General features: G+C 39.3%; 1 protein-coding gene across 1 annotated transcript in view; it reads left to right on the top strand.

The window, feature by feature from the left end:
* The first annotated feature begins 481 nt into the window (after window positions 1–481).
* The window catches only part of cadm2b (cell adhesion molecule 2b), a 456,432-nt gene continuing 437,397 nt past the window's right edge, over window positions 482–19,516 (top strand). The window contains exon 1 of the mRNA XM_055226183.1: window positions 482–549. Within this exon, the coding sequence (XP_055082158.1) occupies window positions 489–549 (61 nt within the window). The 5' untranslated portion in view covers window positions 482–488. The remainder of the gene's footprint in view (window positions 550–19,516) is intronic.

Genomic DNA, 19,516 nt, shown 5'->3' with positions numbered 1-19,516 from the left:
AACATAATCCGGGCCATTTAAATAGGCTAAATGAGCGACTTTTGAGTGGCATATGTCTTTTCATGAAGAAAAAAGGCTAGACGTAGACAAATCAATATTAAATTCTCCTAACTGGTCCCTGTCCAAACCATCTTTAACCCCTCATCCCTCTTCCTCCCTCTTGGGCACCACTGTAGGACTTCTATCCCGGACTACCCTCTCTCCCCCGGGTTTTTCTCTGCTGGCAACGTGTCTTCATTAGTCAAAAAGGCGTGGGCGGGACTCTCGCTCACTCCGCAGCCACGAGTCAAAGCGAACGGCCAATAAAGGAGGCGAGTCAGTACAGACAGGAGCTGCACTTTACCCGCTCAGCAGCAGCAGCATCCCCGCGCCGGTCCCGTTGGATGTGTGCGAGACTTTATGTAAACTAGCGCATACCTGGATACCCGCGGCTCTACTTGTTCTCATCACTCAACCCGCGTGTGGAGGGCAGGTTCTCGGACACGAATATGATTGTCAAGCGCCACTGGTTTTTGCTCTTCTACAGCCTGTACGCCGGCTTCGGTAAAGGTAAGACGCCGGATTGTTACGCTGCACGGGCGTGGTGGTGCATTGCTGGGGGCACACGGGAGGCTCGCAGCATTGATCCCGTGGGTGCAGTGTGGTGGAATGTCCGGGAAGTTATGCTGCCTTGACGAACGGATTGATGCTCAGTCTGCCCCAATGCGGCTGCGTAGGCTACATAAGTTTAGGAACAAGTTGGGCTTTCGTAAAAACAGGGTGAATGCGACGTAATGGTCGCACGTTTTGGCGTTTGTGGTTCATTATGTTGATATCAAGTTCACTTGTAGACCTGAGTCCTGCTTAAGTCTTGGTAAAACGAGGATGATCCTCGCGTGGATCCTGTTCAAGTTAAGACCTGGCTTTGACTTATTTCAGTCCTGGTTAAGATCTGGTTTTGACTCGGTTTTTACGTGGCTTGTATATAGTCCAGGTATGGTTTAGACCTGGTTTATTCCTCCTAGTTTATCCCTGGTTTACATCTGGTTTAGTCCGGGTTAAGACCTGTTTTAGACTCAGTTTTGACGTGGTTTATATATGGTCCTGACAAGGTTTGGACCTGGTTTAGTCCTCCTGATTTAGACCTGGTTTATTCCTTCTGGTTTAGCCCTGGCTTAGACCTGGTTTAATCCTGGTTTAGTCCTGGTTTGATGTGGTTTATACATAGACTAAGCATGGTTTAGACCTGATGTATTCCTCCTGATTTCCATCTGGTTTAGTCTTGGTTTAGACATGGTTTGGACTACGTTTTGATTGTGTGGTCTAGAGAGGATTTTATGGCTATCCGTGGTGTTTTAACTTCACAAGCCAAAACAGTGGGTGCATGTATCGGAATGTGCACGTTACACATTGTAGGCAAAGTTGGCTACGCGTTCTCCGCAGACGCTGTCCTTGGTACTGAATCGTCACACGTCTGCTGTCCACAAACATGTCCACCACGTGAAGCCGACGCCCTGTGTGCACGAGCACGAGCACCGGGGTGGTACACGCACGCGGGAGGACACGAGGGTGGAGACGAATCCCGGACCGGACATGAATGGCACGCAGCCCGGTATAATGTACAAAGGGAAACGTGCCAAAGTGTCGGTGTCCTCTCCTCGGGGCACCGCTGTAAGGAGCTAGTGCTCACTTCGGAATACAAGAGCGATCACATTACATTACATTACAAGTTTATTAAAGGTCCTATATCACGCAAAATTGACTCTTGTGAGATTTAAGCCACGTTAGAATGTTGTTACTGTAGTTTAATTTGCATACAGCAGCTCACCTTTAGTAGTAGCCCAGTGGTCCGGAGTGGGAAGACGAACTCTGATAGTGTAATGCTATTTATTACAAATACAGAGTTTATGCCAATCACAGACAGAGTCTGGGTATTCTCTGAGCCAATGTGAGAAAGACCACAAACAAAGAAACGCACCTATATTTATACTCTATGGGACTATAGGGCGGCCTCTTGACACATCTTGTTTTTTTCTGGCTTTAAATCCCAAGACTTAATTATAGGATATTGCACTCATACCTTTCAGTGTGAGCCTGTGATCTTTGTCACCTCTGTGCCCTGACCCTACAAAATGGGACAGGAAGGAGGACAGGGATCTGATGATGCAGAACAGACACCACATTACCTCCTCAAAATCATACTTGGAGTTGTTTTTTTGTTTCATTCACACATGTTTGAGTAACCCTTTATCATTAGTCTGTCTACATCTCCAAAACTCAAAATGCTCTATTCCACCTTGTGATGTCATGAAGTGGTATTTTTCAAGTTAACAGCTATCAACTTATTGTTTGGTAGAGATTTTATTATTTGACCTCCTTGTGAATCACCCATTTTAAAAAGACTGTATAAAATATAATACAATGGGCATTGATTTATACATTGGGAATCTGTGTGACATGTCTTGCCCAACGACACAACAACTCCCCTAATATTTCATTGTTCTCATTGTTCTCAATGTTGTTTTTGTTCTCAATTAATGAAAGAAAAACTAACTAATAAATAATTTCTGTTGTAACAATAATGCAGAGTGAGTCCATTCTCTTTACTCTGCTTCACTCTGCCTCGCTCTGCGTTGTTCATCCTCGCTCGGCCTCGCTTTGCTCGCTGTTGTTCCTTCAGCCATAATATTCTACAGTATGGCATACAATATATCTATCTCTATGAAGAATGTTCCTTAAGTATGGTTTCAACTTTATGTTTCCATGGGCTCGTGCAGAAAGTTACATACTACACCTTTAACAAAATGTATGTCAGGTATTTTTAGCATATGACCAGAAATACTGTATCAGAACCTACAAAACTAAATTAATCTAAAGTCATTTTTTGCATTTCTGTGTCATATTTAGTGGAACTGTGCAGCTACACTTTTCACAGATATATGACACTCAAGATTTATCCTACAACACTTGGTAATTGAGAAGTTGTCAGCATTGTTTTATTGGGGCAGTAAAAATATCTTTTATAGGCCTATGTGTGTGGACATAGAAAGTCCTATTTTCTGTGACTGAGCCGCATTCTATTGTCTTTAGAAATATATTTTGTAATCTCCATTTATCATTGTTAAAGCCAAGCGCTGTTTATTCTTGTTAATATAAGATCCATGTAATCTCAGGAGTGAAGTGTGTCTTAAAAGCATACAGACATAATGGTATAAGGCCTTGTCCATTATAACTACTTTGTGGGTATCTCTGTGCTTGATTTCCTCTTTGAGTTTAGTGGAGGCAGCTTTTAGATAGGAGACGGGAGGAAGGATGTGTTTTTCTCATTCTAAATTTGAAATAACCATTGCTATTGATTGTTTAATAAATTTGATGGCAAAAAATAAACTAATATATTCCAGAATTCTTGTTTGTAGATTTCACAATGGGTTGGATCATGTCTTAAAGGTCCTGTACCTGATTTTTTTTTTACATGTATTTGAACAAAATGTGTCAGATATAATGTAGAGGTCAAAATAAGTCCACTGTGTGCTATCTGTGTCTAATTATAAAGCGCTTTATCATTCGATAATCAGGACGTGTGTGTCAGCATGCAAGTCCTTGTTAGCTTTTGAGTGATGGCAAAACTCTGATCTGGTCTCCAAGAGTTGTGAAAAGTGTTTATAAAGTCATTGTGGTGAATAATTAGGATGTTTCGAATGCATAAGGTAAGTGAAAAATAACTTTGGGGCCCTGCAAACTGTTTAAAATGAACAAGTTCAGACAGTGAACATCAGGTCCTGCGCCGAGAAGTTGTCATAATTTTTAACCATTTGAATCAAAGTTTCTTGTTATTGCTTTGCCTGGAATGTTAGTCAGTATAGCATTAAGCTCGTCTATTTTGAATTTATTTATGTGCAAGTGCTTTATTGCTCCAAAATACCTCAATTTGACTGGTATCGAGCCGATACCTGATATCGGTATTGATAAATTCCTTATAGTTTTTTTTTTTTTTTTTTTTTTATATCAGATGCCCTTTCTGCTACAACCAAAAGGGGGAATTTCTGACCCACTAAAAACTGACATATTGTGCTTGTGTCTACTATATAGTTATAATCTATGACACCTTTGGATTATTATATTTTAAATTGGAAATTTTAAATCACAATATTCATTAACGCATCTGCAAGTGTGAGATATTGCTCTAGAGATATATTACGATAATATTTAATTCACTGATGCAATTAAAATAAAGCATGAAGTAAAGCAATAGAACATTTTTTAAACAGACAGTATCATTAAAAGCAAAAATCAAACAAATAGTCCAATGAAGCAATAATTAGCCATAGAAGTAACATATTCAACTTTCTACAGCTCCATTCTGAGCGTATTATAACAAAAATAAAAAATAATCACCCCAATTTTGCGAAGAAAAAGTTCCCACGACAAATACTGAGCTTTCATATATGGAACAATAAGTTGATATAGTGATTTTTGTGACAGCCTAATATTCATCTAAAACTTCATAAAGGATAATTCTGTCGACTTCGAGGTTGGAAATTTGTGGAGACCAATGAGGTATTAGGAGCCTGGCCCATTACGATTCGTCACTGTAAACAACATCACAACAAAGCATGCTGCTGACCACTCCTAATGGTAGCTGCAGATTAAGCTAGCGAGCAGCTACCGAAACCAAATCCAATGTGTAACTAACTATGGAAGTAAGCCCATCACAATAATGAAAATAGGGGTCATTTTTTTCTTCTTTAAAATTTAACTACAGGAGGATGTGTGACTGGGGTAAAAATCTTAGGGGTATTTAACATGATAATAGTTTGTAAAACATGCGCATAAACTAGTATAATGTATAGTACTAGTATAGTCTGAGAAAAAAGTTAAACAAAAAAAGATCCAATATGATGGAGAATATATTTGATGTATAATGTAATGTTTGAAACAAGACATGAAATGTTAGTTTGGATGTGTTTCTGTGCAAACTTGAAGGTTCAGCTCAAATATTGATGTATGGAGGGTTAAACATGGCCCCAGTGAACTCTGAGCACCCAGAGCTGGCCCCAGAAGGCTCAGTCTCCAACATCAAACCTTCAATGGAGGGGAGTGCAGCCTGTAGGGAAACAGATACTGCAAGTGCTCAGATTTAGAAATGTAAAAAGTGAAAATAATCTTAAGTCAAGTGAAGTCATATCTACTTTCAGCTCCTTACCTTTTTTGGTAATATGAGGGGGTCCTCCAACTGCTTTTCTCCTGAAAACCTGAAACGTTACCTCAAATGTTCCACAGCATGGCATTAAACATATCTATCTTGCATAATAATTACTCTGAGATCAGGGCTTTGTGATGGCCTCTACAAAACACTGACTTTATCCTTAAGCCACTTTGTAACCAGTTTGGCAGTATGCTTCGGGTCATCCATTTGGAAGACCCATTTGCACCCAAGCTTCAATGTTCTGGCTGATGTTTTGAGATGTTGCTTCAGTATTTCCTCGCAATGTTCTTTCCCCACCCCCGTATTTCACAGTTGGGATGGTGTTCTCAGGTCTGCAAGCTTTCCCCTATTTCCTCAAAACATAACAATGCCCATTATGGCCAAATATTTCAATTGTAGTTTTGTCACACCACAGGACATGTCTCCATGTCTCTCCCTGTGTGCATTTGCAAACTGTAATCTGGCTTTTCTGTATTTCTTTTGGAGTAATGGCTTCTTCCTGGCAGAGTGGTCTTTCAGCACATGTTGGTGCAGTACTTGTTTCACTGTGAACAATGACACACTCTAACCAGCTTCAGTCAGCATCCTCACAAGGTATTTTCTTTTGTTCTTGGATTGATATGCATATTTTGGACCAAAGCACATTCATCTCTGAGACACAGAACCTGTCTCCTTCCTAAGCGGTATGATGGTGGAACTTTCTCATGGTGTTTATGCTTGAATATAATTGTTTGAACAGATGAACATGACACCTTCAGGCATCTGGAAATGTGCAAGTTCCTGATATCTTGGCTGATTTCTTTTGACTGTCTCATTATGTTACACAAAGAAGCAGTGTGTTGGAGGTGTGCCTTCAAATATATCCACAGGTTTGTCTCTAATTAACTCAAATGTTGACTAAATCAGACGCTTCTAAAGTCATGACATCATCAAATGGGTTTTCCCAAGTTGTTTAAATACATAGTAATCTTACTATATAAAAACAGCTGACTTTGAAGAAAGTAATAAAAAATTGTCTAAAAGAATCCTTCTCTCATTATTCTGGCATTTAGGAAATAAAAATGATTTTTCGTAATCCTAACTGACCTAAAAAGTTTAGTCTGGTTTCATGTCAGACAGTGGAAAAAAAGCATATGTGTCTTTTTATATGGTATATGTAAACTTCTGGTTTTAGCTATATTGTAATTTGTTTAGCTAAAATACAGAAAACTGTGCTTGAAAATAAACGTAAGGCAAAAAATGCACCGACAGAAGTCTCTCAGATTCTGACTGACACAACTGAGGAGAGAATGGACAATGTTACGCTATTCTTTCACAATTTTATTAATACGAACCATCCCAACCCGGGTGTGTTCCAGTTTTGAACTTTGAAAATCTGGTCACCCTAAACAAGCCGGCAGACACGCCACCAGAAAATGTTCCATAGTGGTCCTTTAAAAGCATTGCTAGCCTCTTTCTGGAGTGCTCTGCTATGTAAATATGCCCCAGAGTCTGAGGAACAGAAGCAGTCTTACCCAGCCTCTTGCCTGCTGTCTTCTCTTTGCTTTTCCTCTATGTGTTAGCTTAGCACTTTGCACTTTTTTTTTCCCTCTGTTCCGGCCATATGCGCCTGTGCCACAGTGCTATCACTAACAGTTCAGGTGGCAGACGCCAGGCTAGTATGCTAATTAGCCATGTGCATGTGCTGTAGCTAAAGTTAGAGTGTGTGGCTGACTGCGGGGTTCCTTTGTGCCTTGGCTCGCCTTTGACATGCTGCCGATTTATTCTTTTATTAAAAACGCTTAATGCTTACAAAATATTCATTAAAGCACTGACACCGCGGTAAGAATGATTCTACTAAACACTAAAGATGTAATTTGCAGGTTTTTAATTGTGAAATCAAATCTGCTAAGCTGCTAACACATTCAGTAGACCTAGCACCTAGCACGATTTTGGATGGAAAAAAATCTTATAAAAACCAAATTGCAGTTTAGAGTGTGAAACACTCACATTAGCTTTAGCCTCTATCGAAATGATACTCAAATATGGATTGCTAAATAGACCTGTCACAATAATCACTATATTGACTTAATGTTCAACACATGAAAGCTGGAACTATATTTTTGGGGGTTCAATGTTTGCTACTGAGACATTTTTTGTTATTTTTTGGCTATATGATAAGATTTAAGTTATCAAAGGTTGAATTAATAACTTTACATTACACATGCAAACTGAGTACAGAGGCTGCACTAGCACTGATTCATGATTGGCTGCAAGTGCTGGGGTTTAGGTAGTGACCATTCAGATCAGAGAGAGTCATTTTAGTTTTAAACCATCTGGATTTCAGAATTGAAACTGGTAACACAAATAAGAGACATGTGTGAGGCTTGTTCTGCTTTCTGATTGGATAATTGACTTTAACCAAAACACCAAATTATAACAATGTGAATAATGTCCAATGTTTTTGTAATTAAGAATACATCACCATTACAGTTTCTCAGTCTTACATAAGGTTCCTTTAATGCTCCTGACGTTGTTTACAATGTGCAGTCTGAATAGACTCGTACTTTTTAAACATATGGGTATTACATTTATGTGCAAGACAAATTTCAGATCTCTGATCTGACAATAAAGTATTATCTAATCTCTACTTTGTATGGACCCTCTCATTGTGATCCCTTCAACAGCAATATTATATCAACTGAAACTATTATTGCATTACTTAGATTGAAACTGTGAAACCTTTGAATGAACTTGTGTAAAGGTTCAACTACAGAGAAATCCATCCTCCAGTCAAACGTATTTTGGAGACTCCCAAAGAGAATGTGAGGTGAAGGCTATTTACCGTGATGCATCCTCAACAAAGCACGTCAGTCTGAACCTGCTCCCCACCTGCCTGCTATAGGGTTCAGTCAGCTGTACTTGAGGCTTTCTTTGGAGTTCAGAAAAGTTGAACATTGATCATTTATGACTGAAACAAGCAAATATTTCAATTATTTTATAGCAAGCAACTTTTAAATCAAAATGTTGCATACTTTAACTGTCTGGCTTTACATTGAAATGACAAGGAGAGGCATTCAACTGCATAAGGTGAGAAATAGCCAGGGAAATATTAAACTATGGTCCCTCTATGGCAGACAAGCTCTTGTTGTTTCAATGTTTTGACCCAATACTGTATGTTAAAGTGAAAGTAAAGACTATACTAGGAATAAGGACTGGGTGAGACAAAAAGACTCATAATTTTTTCCCCATATTGATCAACCTCGATTTGCAATGCGATTTTCTTCCATCGTATTGATAACTGATGGGTGGACTTCAGGTATAGAGAGAAGGATGTCAGGATCTCTATGGTTTCGATATTTGATAAGATAAATAACTCCAGAGAAATCCACATTTAAAGTTTGTGAGTTGATACATTATAGTAAGACTAAAAGCTTGTGCGCTATCGCTATTGGCAGAAACAGGCGCAATGTCCAAGCACTAAATTAGGTCTTACATTTGAGTCTTTAACTGTGAGAAAATTGTCATTTTGCGTCACTTGGATTACAATGGAGAAGCACTTGAGAAGAGGAGAGGAGCTGTGGCTGGATCAGAAAGCGGGAGGGAGGGGGTCAGACGGCAGACACTGGACTTTTAGTGACATTGTGCAGATTTAAGTCAAAACTTGTGAAATGTGAGGACACGTGGGGAGACATAAAGAGACTGCGGCCATGACTCAGTGTTTTCACCTAAACAAGACAGCGGTGATTCCTCTTCAACACCATGTGCTTTTATTGACAAAGGACTGGCTATACACCTTAGTCAGTTAAATGTGCTTGCCTTATCATCGAGATCGACCAATGTTTAGATCGCAATCTATAGATTTTTTTACCCCTACCTGAAGTTGTATTTTAGCTTCATTCATGCTTGCCTCTTCTGGCCTGAGCTGAGCTGAGACTTAAGAACCTGATTTCTCCTACACCAAAATGTCCCCTGTCTTTTCCTCTGTGGGGTCAAATTGCTCTGATCCTAGAATTTGAACTGAATTACCGTAGATAAATATTTTGAAATGTCAAACAGGCTGCATTCGCATTCTAGCATTTGCTGATATCATCAGTTCAGATGCGGTCGATATGAACCTTTGAGAGATTTGCTATTATTGAAAGAAATATCTAAAAATATGATCCACAATTGAACCTTATCATTATTTGAGATTGGCTCCACAAACTTTATTAATCTATATTAATCTTATGTCTTAAAATGCTTTCAACTGACAAAAGCATTGCCGTCTTTGGGGCTGAATATTGGCACCTCCTCAATCTATTATCAAAATGACGCTGGATACAGAAAACATTTTACTGTCTGAGAATCAGGAGGTGTGCATTAGCATATTAGTTGTTGTTAGCTTTACCATCATGGCAAAATTCGCTCTGGTCACGGTGAGCTGTACACATTTGTTGGCTGGGCAGCACTGGACACTCGTAGGCTAACCCCCTGTTGATTTACAAGGGCATTGGGTGTGTGTTCTCTTTATATCTCTGTGCATATATTCAACAAGTGACTGATAGGATTCTCTGAGACTCACTGTGTCACTTTCTGTACTGAGCGCACAGAAACTGGTCAAGCATTTCAATGTCCTGCTCCCCCGACCTGGAATCAATATGACTTTGAATCTAAAAATAATTGTGATTTGTGGATTTTTCTAACCATGTGCCTTGGAATCAATTGAATAAGATACACTGCCCAACCAAAAAAAAAGTTGCCACCTGGATTTAACTAAGCTAATAAGTACAAGCCTCCACCAGTTGGTTGGGTTTAGGTTCAGCAATGGTATGTTGCTGAAACTAGGTCAGCTAACTATCTGAATATACTGAATGACCAGGTTATTCCATCAATGGATTTTTTTCTACCCTTATGGCACGGGCATATTCCAAGATGACAATGCCAAAATTGTGAAACTGACTCAAATTGTGAAAGAGTGGTTCAGGGAGCATGAGACATCATTTTCACACATGGATTGGCCACCACAGAGTCCAAAACGTAACCCCATTGAGAATCTTTGGGATGCGCTGGAGAAGGCTTTGTGCCATTGCAGAAGCTTATCGAAACAATGCCACAGCGAATGTGTGCCGCAATCAAAACTAAAGGTAGTCCAACGAAATATTAGAGTGTGTGACCTTTTTTTTTGGTGGTGAGTTTTTTTTGGAGCAGGCGGTGTAGATTAGCAATATCCACTTGCGGATGAAGTTCTCCATTTTGATACTTAAAAGTACAAGTACGAGGTAAAAAATTACTAAATATATACTAAATACTTTAATCTACTTAAGAAAAAATATTTAAGTTGCCATTTAAATGTACTTTCAGAGTAAAAAGTAAAAGTATTTCACACACAAAGTGTTGTTAATTTGTTAAACAGTTAAATGTGGTGATATGTATTAAAAATTATACAGATTTTGGTCAACAGTAAATGGTCACATTTATAAATAGCGCTTTTCCACCTTCAAGGCACTTGAAACACTTTACATCAAGGAACCATTCACATACACACACTGGGGGTGAGAGTGGTTAAGTGTCTTGCCCAAGGATACATGGGACTATGGGAGCTGGAATCGCACCACCAACCTGTGGGTCAGTGGATCTGTCCGCTCAACCGGTGATGTCAAGATTCAAGGGATTTGAACCACCAACCTTCAGATCAATGGACAAACGCTGAGCTACTGTCACCCAGCAGCAATATGAATCAATTTTTTTTATGAATTTTGTGTATTTATTTTTGTTTGCTCAAAGCCGAAAGCTTGAACTCAAAAATCAGAATGTTACCACGAACATGGTAAAAATAACCCCTCAAGTCATATGACAAGTACTCAAAAATGTAGTGGAGTAGAATGTACAGATACCTGCTCTCAAATGTAGTGAAGTAAAAATAAAAAGTATCCATTGTAAAATTTACTTAAGTAAAGTGCAGATAAGTAAAAATTCTACTTAAGTACAGTACTTTACAACTTGTACATGTTACCTTCCACCACAGGTAATATTGCATCACTTTTATGATTAAATAAAGGTTAAATAGAGTATACTGTAAAAGCAGCACCCAAGGAGACATGAAGAGACTGTGGCCATGACTCAGAGCTTTCTCCTCCTCTTCAGCACCACACAGTCACTGACACAGGACTGACTGTAGACCTGTCCATTAAATGCTCTCGCCTTATCATCAAGATTGATCAAAGTTTAGACCACCATCTATTGATCTTTCCTTTTTGGCACAGCCCTACCGGGAGTTGTTTTGCTTCATTCACTCCATTGAATAAGCCATTAGTAATATCACATAGCTTTCATGGTTAAATAAAGGTTAAATAGAGCATATTGTAAAAGCAGCAGCCTAATGATGCTGAAATATGTTTTAGGATCAGACTGTGTAGGCAGACAAAGGGTTAGTGAGAGGTAGGACCAAGTTTCTATACCTACCTACTGATACCTACTTTCTCCTTTCATAGTTAAAAAATTGTGCAAATGAAGATTTGCCATATGTTCTTTTGGTTGCAAAGCTAATAAAGTTGATCACAGGAGTTATTTCAAAATCTCGTTTGTGGAATGGTGTTCAGACCTGCTCTCTGTTATTGATAACGTCTGTTTGGCAGAGTCTGTTTGGGACTCCTCTGGACATGGGGTGATTGATTTGGGATTTTCCTCTGCTGCACCTGGACACTGTGCACTGAGCTAAAACCATAGACTGTATAAAGAATCAGAATCAGAATCAGAACCCTTTTATTGCCATCATTTGTGAACACAGTTCACAAACTAGGAATTTATTTTGGTGATAAAGTGCAACATAAAACACACTGAATAAATACAAATACAAATAAGGGCATGCACGAAGTAAAAAAAAGATATGCTTAAAAATCAAATAAAATACTTAAAGGTAGAAAATATATACAACAGCATCAGAACAACAGTGCAAACATGACTTATTAAAGTGGCCGGTGTTATAAAGTGTCCAGTTTTGTGCAAATATTATAAAATGTTCATGAGACAAACGGCAGAGGGGAAGAAACTGTTCTTATGACGAGAGGTTCTGGTCCCAATGGACCGTAGCCTCCTGCCAGAGGAAAGTGGCTCAAATAGTCCATGTCCAGGGTGAGAAGTGTCATCTGCTATACGGCCTGCTCGCCCCCGAGTCCTGGAGACGTACAGGTCCTGTAGCGGTGGAAGGCTGCAGCCAATCACCTTCTCAGCAGCGCGCACAATGCACAGAAGTGGACTGAGGGAGTGTGATGTCACGTAGCGTGTAGCGTTTCGGCTCCGGTTAAATGAAAGTCATCTAGGAGCATATTTGGAGCCAAGTTGCATATTAGAAATTTTGACTGCACATATCATAGCAACCAAAGAGCCAATCCGGAGCGAGGCTCTTGAAGGTAATGCCCCTTCCCACCCGCACAGTTGCTTTAGCAGGGAGTGGACGCTTAGCAATGCTGTCAATCAAACCTGTTGCTAATGCTACCGGGAGTGACCTTGAGGAGAAGGCGCCTGATTTTTCTCTTATTAACGTTCATATCTTGGTTAAGGACACAATAGTAAAATAAAAACACCAGTATCATGCATAGTGGGTGAATATGGGAATTTTAAGACCAAAATGTCAAGCCTGATGAGCACACATTTATGGAGAGAGGATGACCAATTTAATTTTGGAGGATTTTCCAATGTAAAGTAAATTGAAGCCAGTCAATGGAGTGTCCCACTTCCTATTTGGAACGTGGCGGCTAGCGGGTTAGCTATGTCCATTTATATATACAGTCTATGGTTAAAACTGGGCTTTCCCTCCACATCAGCATACAGAGCTCACGCAATGCAAATTATATTGTATTTATTTGTTCTTTATTTGACCTGGAATGTTCCACTGAGATTTATAGTCTCAGACAAATGCTCTTTACGTCATGCATTGTGTTACATAGCATTTTCTTAGGTAATAACTAACACAGAAGCTACAGAAATGGTCACATTTTGTCCAGTCAGACACATTGTTACTAAGCTGCATGGAAAACCAACTGCATGACACCTCCTAGACACTTTTGTGCTATTGCACCGTTGCACTTTCTGTGTCACGGTGCAATATCACAAAAAAGTTCAAACTAAAACATGTTCCTAATTTGTAATTTGAAATCAGGCACAGGCCCATTAAACATCTGTAAGAAAGGTGGTTGCATGACAATGATGCAGTGGGTTAAGAAAGACCACAAGCTGAATGGTCACTGGTTCAAATCTCCCCCAAGTGCATGCACTGTATGGTTGTTGTCTCCCCAGGGCAATGCACTTTACCCATGTTGTTTGCTCCACATCTGACAGGACATGAGACTTTTGTAATCCGTTTAACGCAAAGTATACAGTAGAATAAAGTGTTGGGCACAGATAGATAGATAGCTAGATGACTGTAGTAATCTAAGTACCCATTCTGTCAACCATTGTCAGTTTAGCAAACCCACCTTGCTTACAAGAGCCTCGTTGTCCGAGCGCTGTTCCACCAGATTACAGAGCGAGGCCGCCCTCCTCAAAGTCAAGTGTTGGCAGAAAACTCAGTTTTAGTGACAATTAGACATCAGCGTGCCAGGGATATGCCCTTCAGAACTGCACTGGACTGGGAGAAAGAAGGCAACATACAGTGGCTTGCAAAAGTATTCATCCCCCTGGAACTTTTTCCACATATTGTCATGTCACAACCACTAATTTAAAAACATTTTCTTAGCATTTTATGTGAATGAGAAACTCAAGATGGCACACAAGTGTGAAGTGAAAGGAAATATTTTACAAGATTTCCAAATAAAAAAAATAAATAAAAAAAACTTAGTATTAACTATATATAGTATTACTATATAATAGTACTAAGTATTCATCCCCCATTTTCTTGAATGCAACCAATTGCATTTAGAAGCTGCCTGATGATTTTGGAAAGATTGAATGTTGACCTAATGACTAAAAAGAGTCTACCTGTGTGTAATCTTGTCTCAGTATAAATGCAGCTGTGCTGTGAAGGCCACAGAAGTTTGTTAAGAGAGTGTGAACACACCATCCCCACAGTCAAACATGGTGGTGGCAGCATCATGCTGTGGAGGTGCTTTTCTTCAGCTGGGAAGCTGGTCAAAGTTGATGAGAAGATGGATGGAGCTAAATACAGGGCAATCTTGGAAAAAAATCCTGTTGGAGTCTGAAAAAGACTTGAGACCGGGGCGGAGGTTCACCTTCCAGCTGGACAATGATCCTAAACATAAAGCCAAAGTGACAATGGAATGGCTTAAAGCAAAACATATTAATCTGTCAGAATGGCCCAGTCAAAGTCCGGACCTAAATCCAATTGAGAATCTATGGCAAGCTCTGAAAACTGCAGTTCACAAATGGTCTCCATCAAATCTGACGGAGCTTGAACTGTTTTTCCAGAAAGAATGGGCCAAAAATTTCAGTCTGTAGGTGTGCAAAGCTGGTGAAGACATACCCCAAAAGACTTGCAGCTGTAAATGCAGCAAAAGGCGGTTCCACAAAGTATTGACTTAGAGGGGCTGAATATTTTTGCACGCTACATTTTTCAGTTTTGTATTATTTTTTTAATCTGGAAATGATGTGTAATTTTCTTTCTACTTTACACTTATGTACCATTTTGTATTACTTATTCACATAAAATGCAAATTAAAAATATATTTAAACTTGTGGTTGGGACTTCACAAAATTTGAAAAAGTTCTAGGGGGATGAATACTTTTGCAAGCCACTGTATTTACACACTGCATTACTTAGTCCATGGCAATGTCTTTCATTTAGTGTATTTAGTGTATTTAGATAGCTAGCTAGCTAGATAGATCAATAAATAATGTCTGTATTACATCTGTGAGCTTTACATGTATGAGCCAGTCAGTTTTTTTGTGGAACTCAACTCATCCTTTGCATTACCACTGCAATTTTAAAGACTGTGTGACATTAAACCTGACTACAGCCAGGTGTGTACAACCCCAGAGGTGAAGTGTGGATACCTGTTAGACCAATTGGAGTGATTTGTCTATGTTTGAGTAGTCTTTAATCACTTATTTTCAAGATGCAATTTTGCCGATCAGTCCTGTTTTCACCTCCACTGGTACACGCTCACTGTGATGTACACGCCCACTGCCACTGTGACATACACGCCCACTGTGATGTATACGCTTCCTGCTCCAATTTTATTTTCTATCAGTGACACACGTAGGTTTCTGCAGGGTTGCACAGTCATGTTGGTACAATTTTTTGTTTTTTTGATCTGTGGCTTGCTAGTGGAGTGTACAGCTATCCATCGAAGGTGCTGGACGGCTCTTTGCTGTGATGACGTTCTATACCGATGTCAGCTCTCATTGGGCACCGTTGCCCAGTTTTCTAATCTCACTCTTGATTCAAATTTGATTAATAACACAGTTCTACCTTCATGTGTATTCAGTGACTACTGTGGTTTTGAATCCATAAAAAGTTGTATCTCCAGTGACCTTCTCTCTCAGAATATGATGGCTGAAATAGCAGACGGATGTTGTTAAAATACAGTCCATTCGAAGTCTGAGGGATTCAGTTTCTATGGGGACTTGAATCTATTGGGCTGTACTGCTTTCTAATGGAGCAAAAGGACACTATTGCACTATCTTTAGAAATATGAGCAGCTGCAGATAGGCACCATGCATTCTCAATGACTAGTAAGCACCAAATGACAAGTGAATTCTTTCAAGGTCAGAAGTAGAAAAATACAGGCCAGTGCTATGAACAGACCAGTATTAAAGGCTTAAACTATGATTACTTAAAGAACACACACACCAATCAAAGTTTGGGCAAACTTTATGTTCATGAATATTTTCACTGTAGAGTATCTGAAGACATCAAAACTATGAATGACACATATGGAATGTAGTGAACAAATGAGAAGAAAAATAGAGAACTCAAAATAACTCAAAACTGGTTTTAGGAAAAAAAAAAAGAGACCCTTTACTTTTATCACTGCTTTGGACCCAGACAAGGCACAGGTGTAAAGTGAAAACCATTTCATGAGACTTCAATGTAAATCTCACTCAGAGGTTTTGCAACTAAGTCAACAAAGCAAAGGGTGGATACTTTTAGAAATTTCAATATTATATATATATATATAAATATATGTTTAAAATAAATAGTTGAGTTATTTGTTTCTTTGCTACATAATTCGATATACCTTCATGTATTTGATGTCTTCCGTATGTATATAAAAAGTAAACATAAAGGAAAAAAATGAAAAAAAAAAAAATGAATGAGAAGGTGTGTCCAGACTTTTTCATGCTTTTTGATCATTTTATATTATTACATCAACAAAAACATACCTGTAGTTGTATTTTTCTTCAGTCATGTTTGTTTCATTTATCCAATAATCTAAAGTCGCCTTCTCTGAGCACTAAAAAAGTTCTGTTTGGCAAGTTTTGTAAAAAACCTAGACTTCTCCTGCACAGTTTTAAGCCCAGAAAGTATCACCAGACCAGATCATTCTAGGGTCAAACTATGTTCACAGCAAACACATGGCTCTATTAGCATAGCATTCACAGCTAGCATTGTTTACTTTCTATATGTTAATTCCCGTTGGTGACAGCAGAGGGATCTCCAACACCTAAATACCTTCTAAATCATATACAAGAATAAAGTTTGGAAGCCGATCTCTGAAATAATAATAGCTGATGTGTAAAGCGTGATAAGAATCAGATAAGAGGTTTACAGGTCAAGTAAGGGGTAAAAAGTAAACTTGACAAAAACAAAAATCATATAAAATGAGAGACAGGATATTTCTGTTATATTTACAAACAACACCAAAAAAATAAATAAGGAGCAACAGTAAACAAAATCCAAAATACAACAAATACCCCGGCTTACAGTTCCTGATTAAACATAACCTGATTTGTTAGCGAAACCACATCATGGCATAATTCTGTCTCATATTTATTTTGATGTCATTTTACACATTTACAAGACTATTTGAAAGAATCATAGACCTGTGTGTACACTATGCCTAACCCTGCTAATTCTGCTCATATCTCCATGTTTAGCTCCTCCCACAGCTCCCCTACAGCCCCATTTGTGCCTCACAGGGAAAAATTTAATCTATTTGTTTTGGTGCTGCTATTAAATGCAACACTTTTATTGACCAAACTGGCTTATAGTTATCAGGGACCCCCCCCCCCCCACACACACACACACGCACGCACACGCGCACACACACACACGCGCACACAGACGGTATGCCCTGTCTTCTGTTCATTTACACCAGGGATGTCAAAGTCAAATACACAGAGGGCCAAAATAACAAATTTGCTACAAGCCGAGGGCCGGACTGATTCAATGTTTCTTAAAACATATTGAAATGATTGCACAGAGCCTATTGAACCAAGACCTAACACAGTGTATATTATTTAATGATTAAATTAATAAAGCAATATTTTCTTATGGCTCTGTCAGTAACTTCAAGTGAAAACATTTTTCAACAGGCACACAGACAAAAACGAACTTCCTTCAAAGAAAAATCACATGTCCTGTACATTAAATGAATAAAGCAATATTTTTTATGGCTCTGTCAGTAACCTCAAGGGAAACATTTTCAACAGGCAAACAGCAAAAAAGTAAATGTCCTTCAAAAAGAAAATATGTTCCTTAATATCAAGATAAATGCATTAATGAAATTGCATGCATTATAAACTGAAAATGCATTATTGTGCTGCTCTGTGATCCTACCAATCACTGCTTTCAAATAGTAAAATGAGGAAAAAAAAAAAAAAATCAGTTCACTCTTATCTGCAATTTTCCCTGAGTCCATTTAACTGAAAAAGAAATATAAATAAATATAATACAATAAAATAAAATACAAAAACCTATGGCACACAGACAAAACAATACTTCGTTCAATGAAAAATCAAGTCTTTTCAAGGCTTTGCCACACAACGACTCCTGGTGTATGATGCAGTGATAAGCTGTCATTTCACCTGTGACGTTTTCCTCACGCATCCTCTCACGCATCCTCTCTCGCATTCTCTCATGCATCCTCTCACGCATCCTGTCACGCATCCTCTCACGCATCCTTGCCACCAATCCACTCCTGTGCCCACACATTGCGGGTGCTCCGCCTGTTGTCAATCCCACGAGTTTTTCCCAAGGCAGCCCCATGTCAGTTCCACATCTAGATACCTCTTCATACAGATCTTGTCCTGTAGTTGTGCCATGCAGAGGACGTAATGCCAAAAACTCTTCGGTTATTCTCAGGCTGGAGTCTACTCCACGGATGAAAATTGACAGCTGGGCAATGTCAGATGTGTCCATGCTCTCATCCACAGCAAGGGAATATGCGCTGGTCTACACGTTCAGCAACGGTATTTCTGCTTAGGCTCACGTTTGAAAAAAGTTGCCTTTTGTCTAGGCACACTGCATCACAAACTTTAAGCATACAGTTTTTGATAAACTCTCCTTCTGTAAATGGCCGGGCTGATTTTGCGACCTCTTCTGCCACAATAAAACGAGCCTTGACAGCAGCCTCGCTTTGTGATTTGGCTTTTGTGAACAGAGCCAGGACTTAAGATCTCTACACAGAAGACACACAGGTTTGCCTTTTACCTCCGTGAACATGTACTCTGCCTCCCACCTGGCTTGAAACCCCCTGTTCTCAGCGTCCACCTTCCATTTAGCCATTTTGGAGGAGAAGGGTAGCTGAAAGTTGACATCTACTCTGACTGCTGATGAATAATGAAGCCGAGGCCCACGGGCTACCATTGCATTGTGGGAAATGTAGTGTTGGTGGTGCAAAACACCAACGGTCAGCTGTGGCCTGCAGGCCGGTTCTAATAGTAATTAAATATCATCCTGGGCGCCATAGATAATTCATTTGCGGGCCTTGACTCTGACATATGTGATTTACACTATGCACTGGACTAACTCCATGGAGATGTTAAGCCTCCCTGGAATGTTTAGCAGTATGACATTAAACATATCTTTTCTCTAATTATTAAATTACAGGTGTTTAAATTGATGAAAAATCATTTCATTTATTCATTCATTCGATCAGATCTGACGTGTAATTCTGCTTAGTGGTGTCACCTGCTTGTCACCATGGAGATAGATCAGTTTAATATCAGCTAGTAAAACATTTCAGGCAAAGCAATTACATTTCAGTGGAGACAAGCAAGTGGCAGACCCTCCACCAGAAAAGTTCCATAGTGCAGGTTTAAGTTTAACTTTGTAAACCGCTCTTTAGACAAAGCTGTTTAGCTGATAGTGTGGCATTGTGCCATTAGGCAAGACCTGAGGTGTTTCTGTAGGTCTGGTGAGGTCTGGGGTTTGTCCTTGTCCTTTGTATTGCATGATATCAGAGGGCTTGG

Source organism: Periophthalmus magnuspinnatus, chromosome 13, assembly GCF_009829125.3.
Source record: "Periophthalmus magnuspinnatus isolate fPerMag1 chromosome 13, fPerMag1.2.pri, whole genome shotgun sequence".
Lineage (NCBI taxonomy): Eukaryota > Metazoa > Chordata > Actinopteri > Gobiiformes > Gobiidae > Periophthalmus > Periophthalmus magnuspinnatus.
The sequence above is the reverse complement of the archived record's forward strand: the minus strand, read 5'-3'. Positions and strand labels throughout refer to the sequence as shown.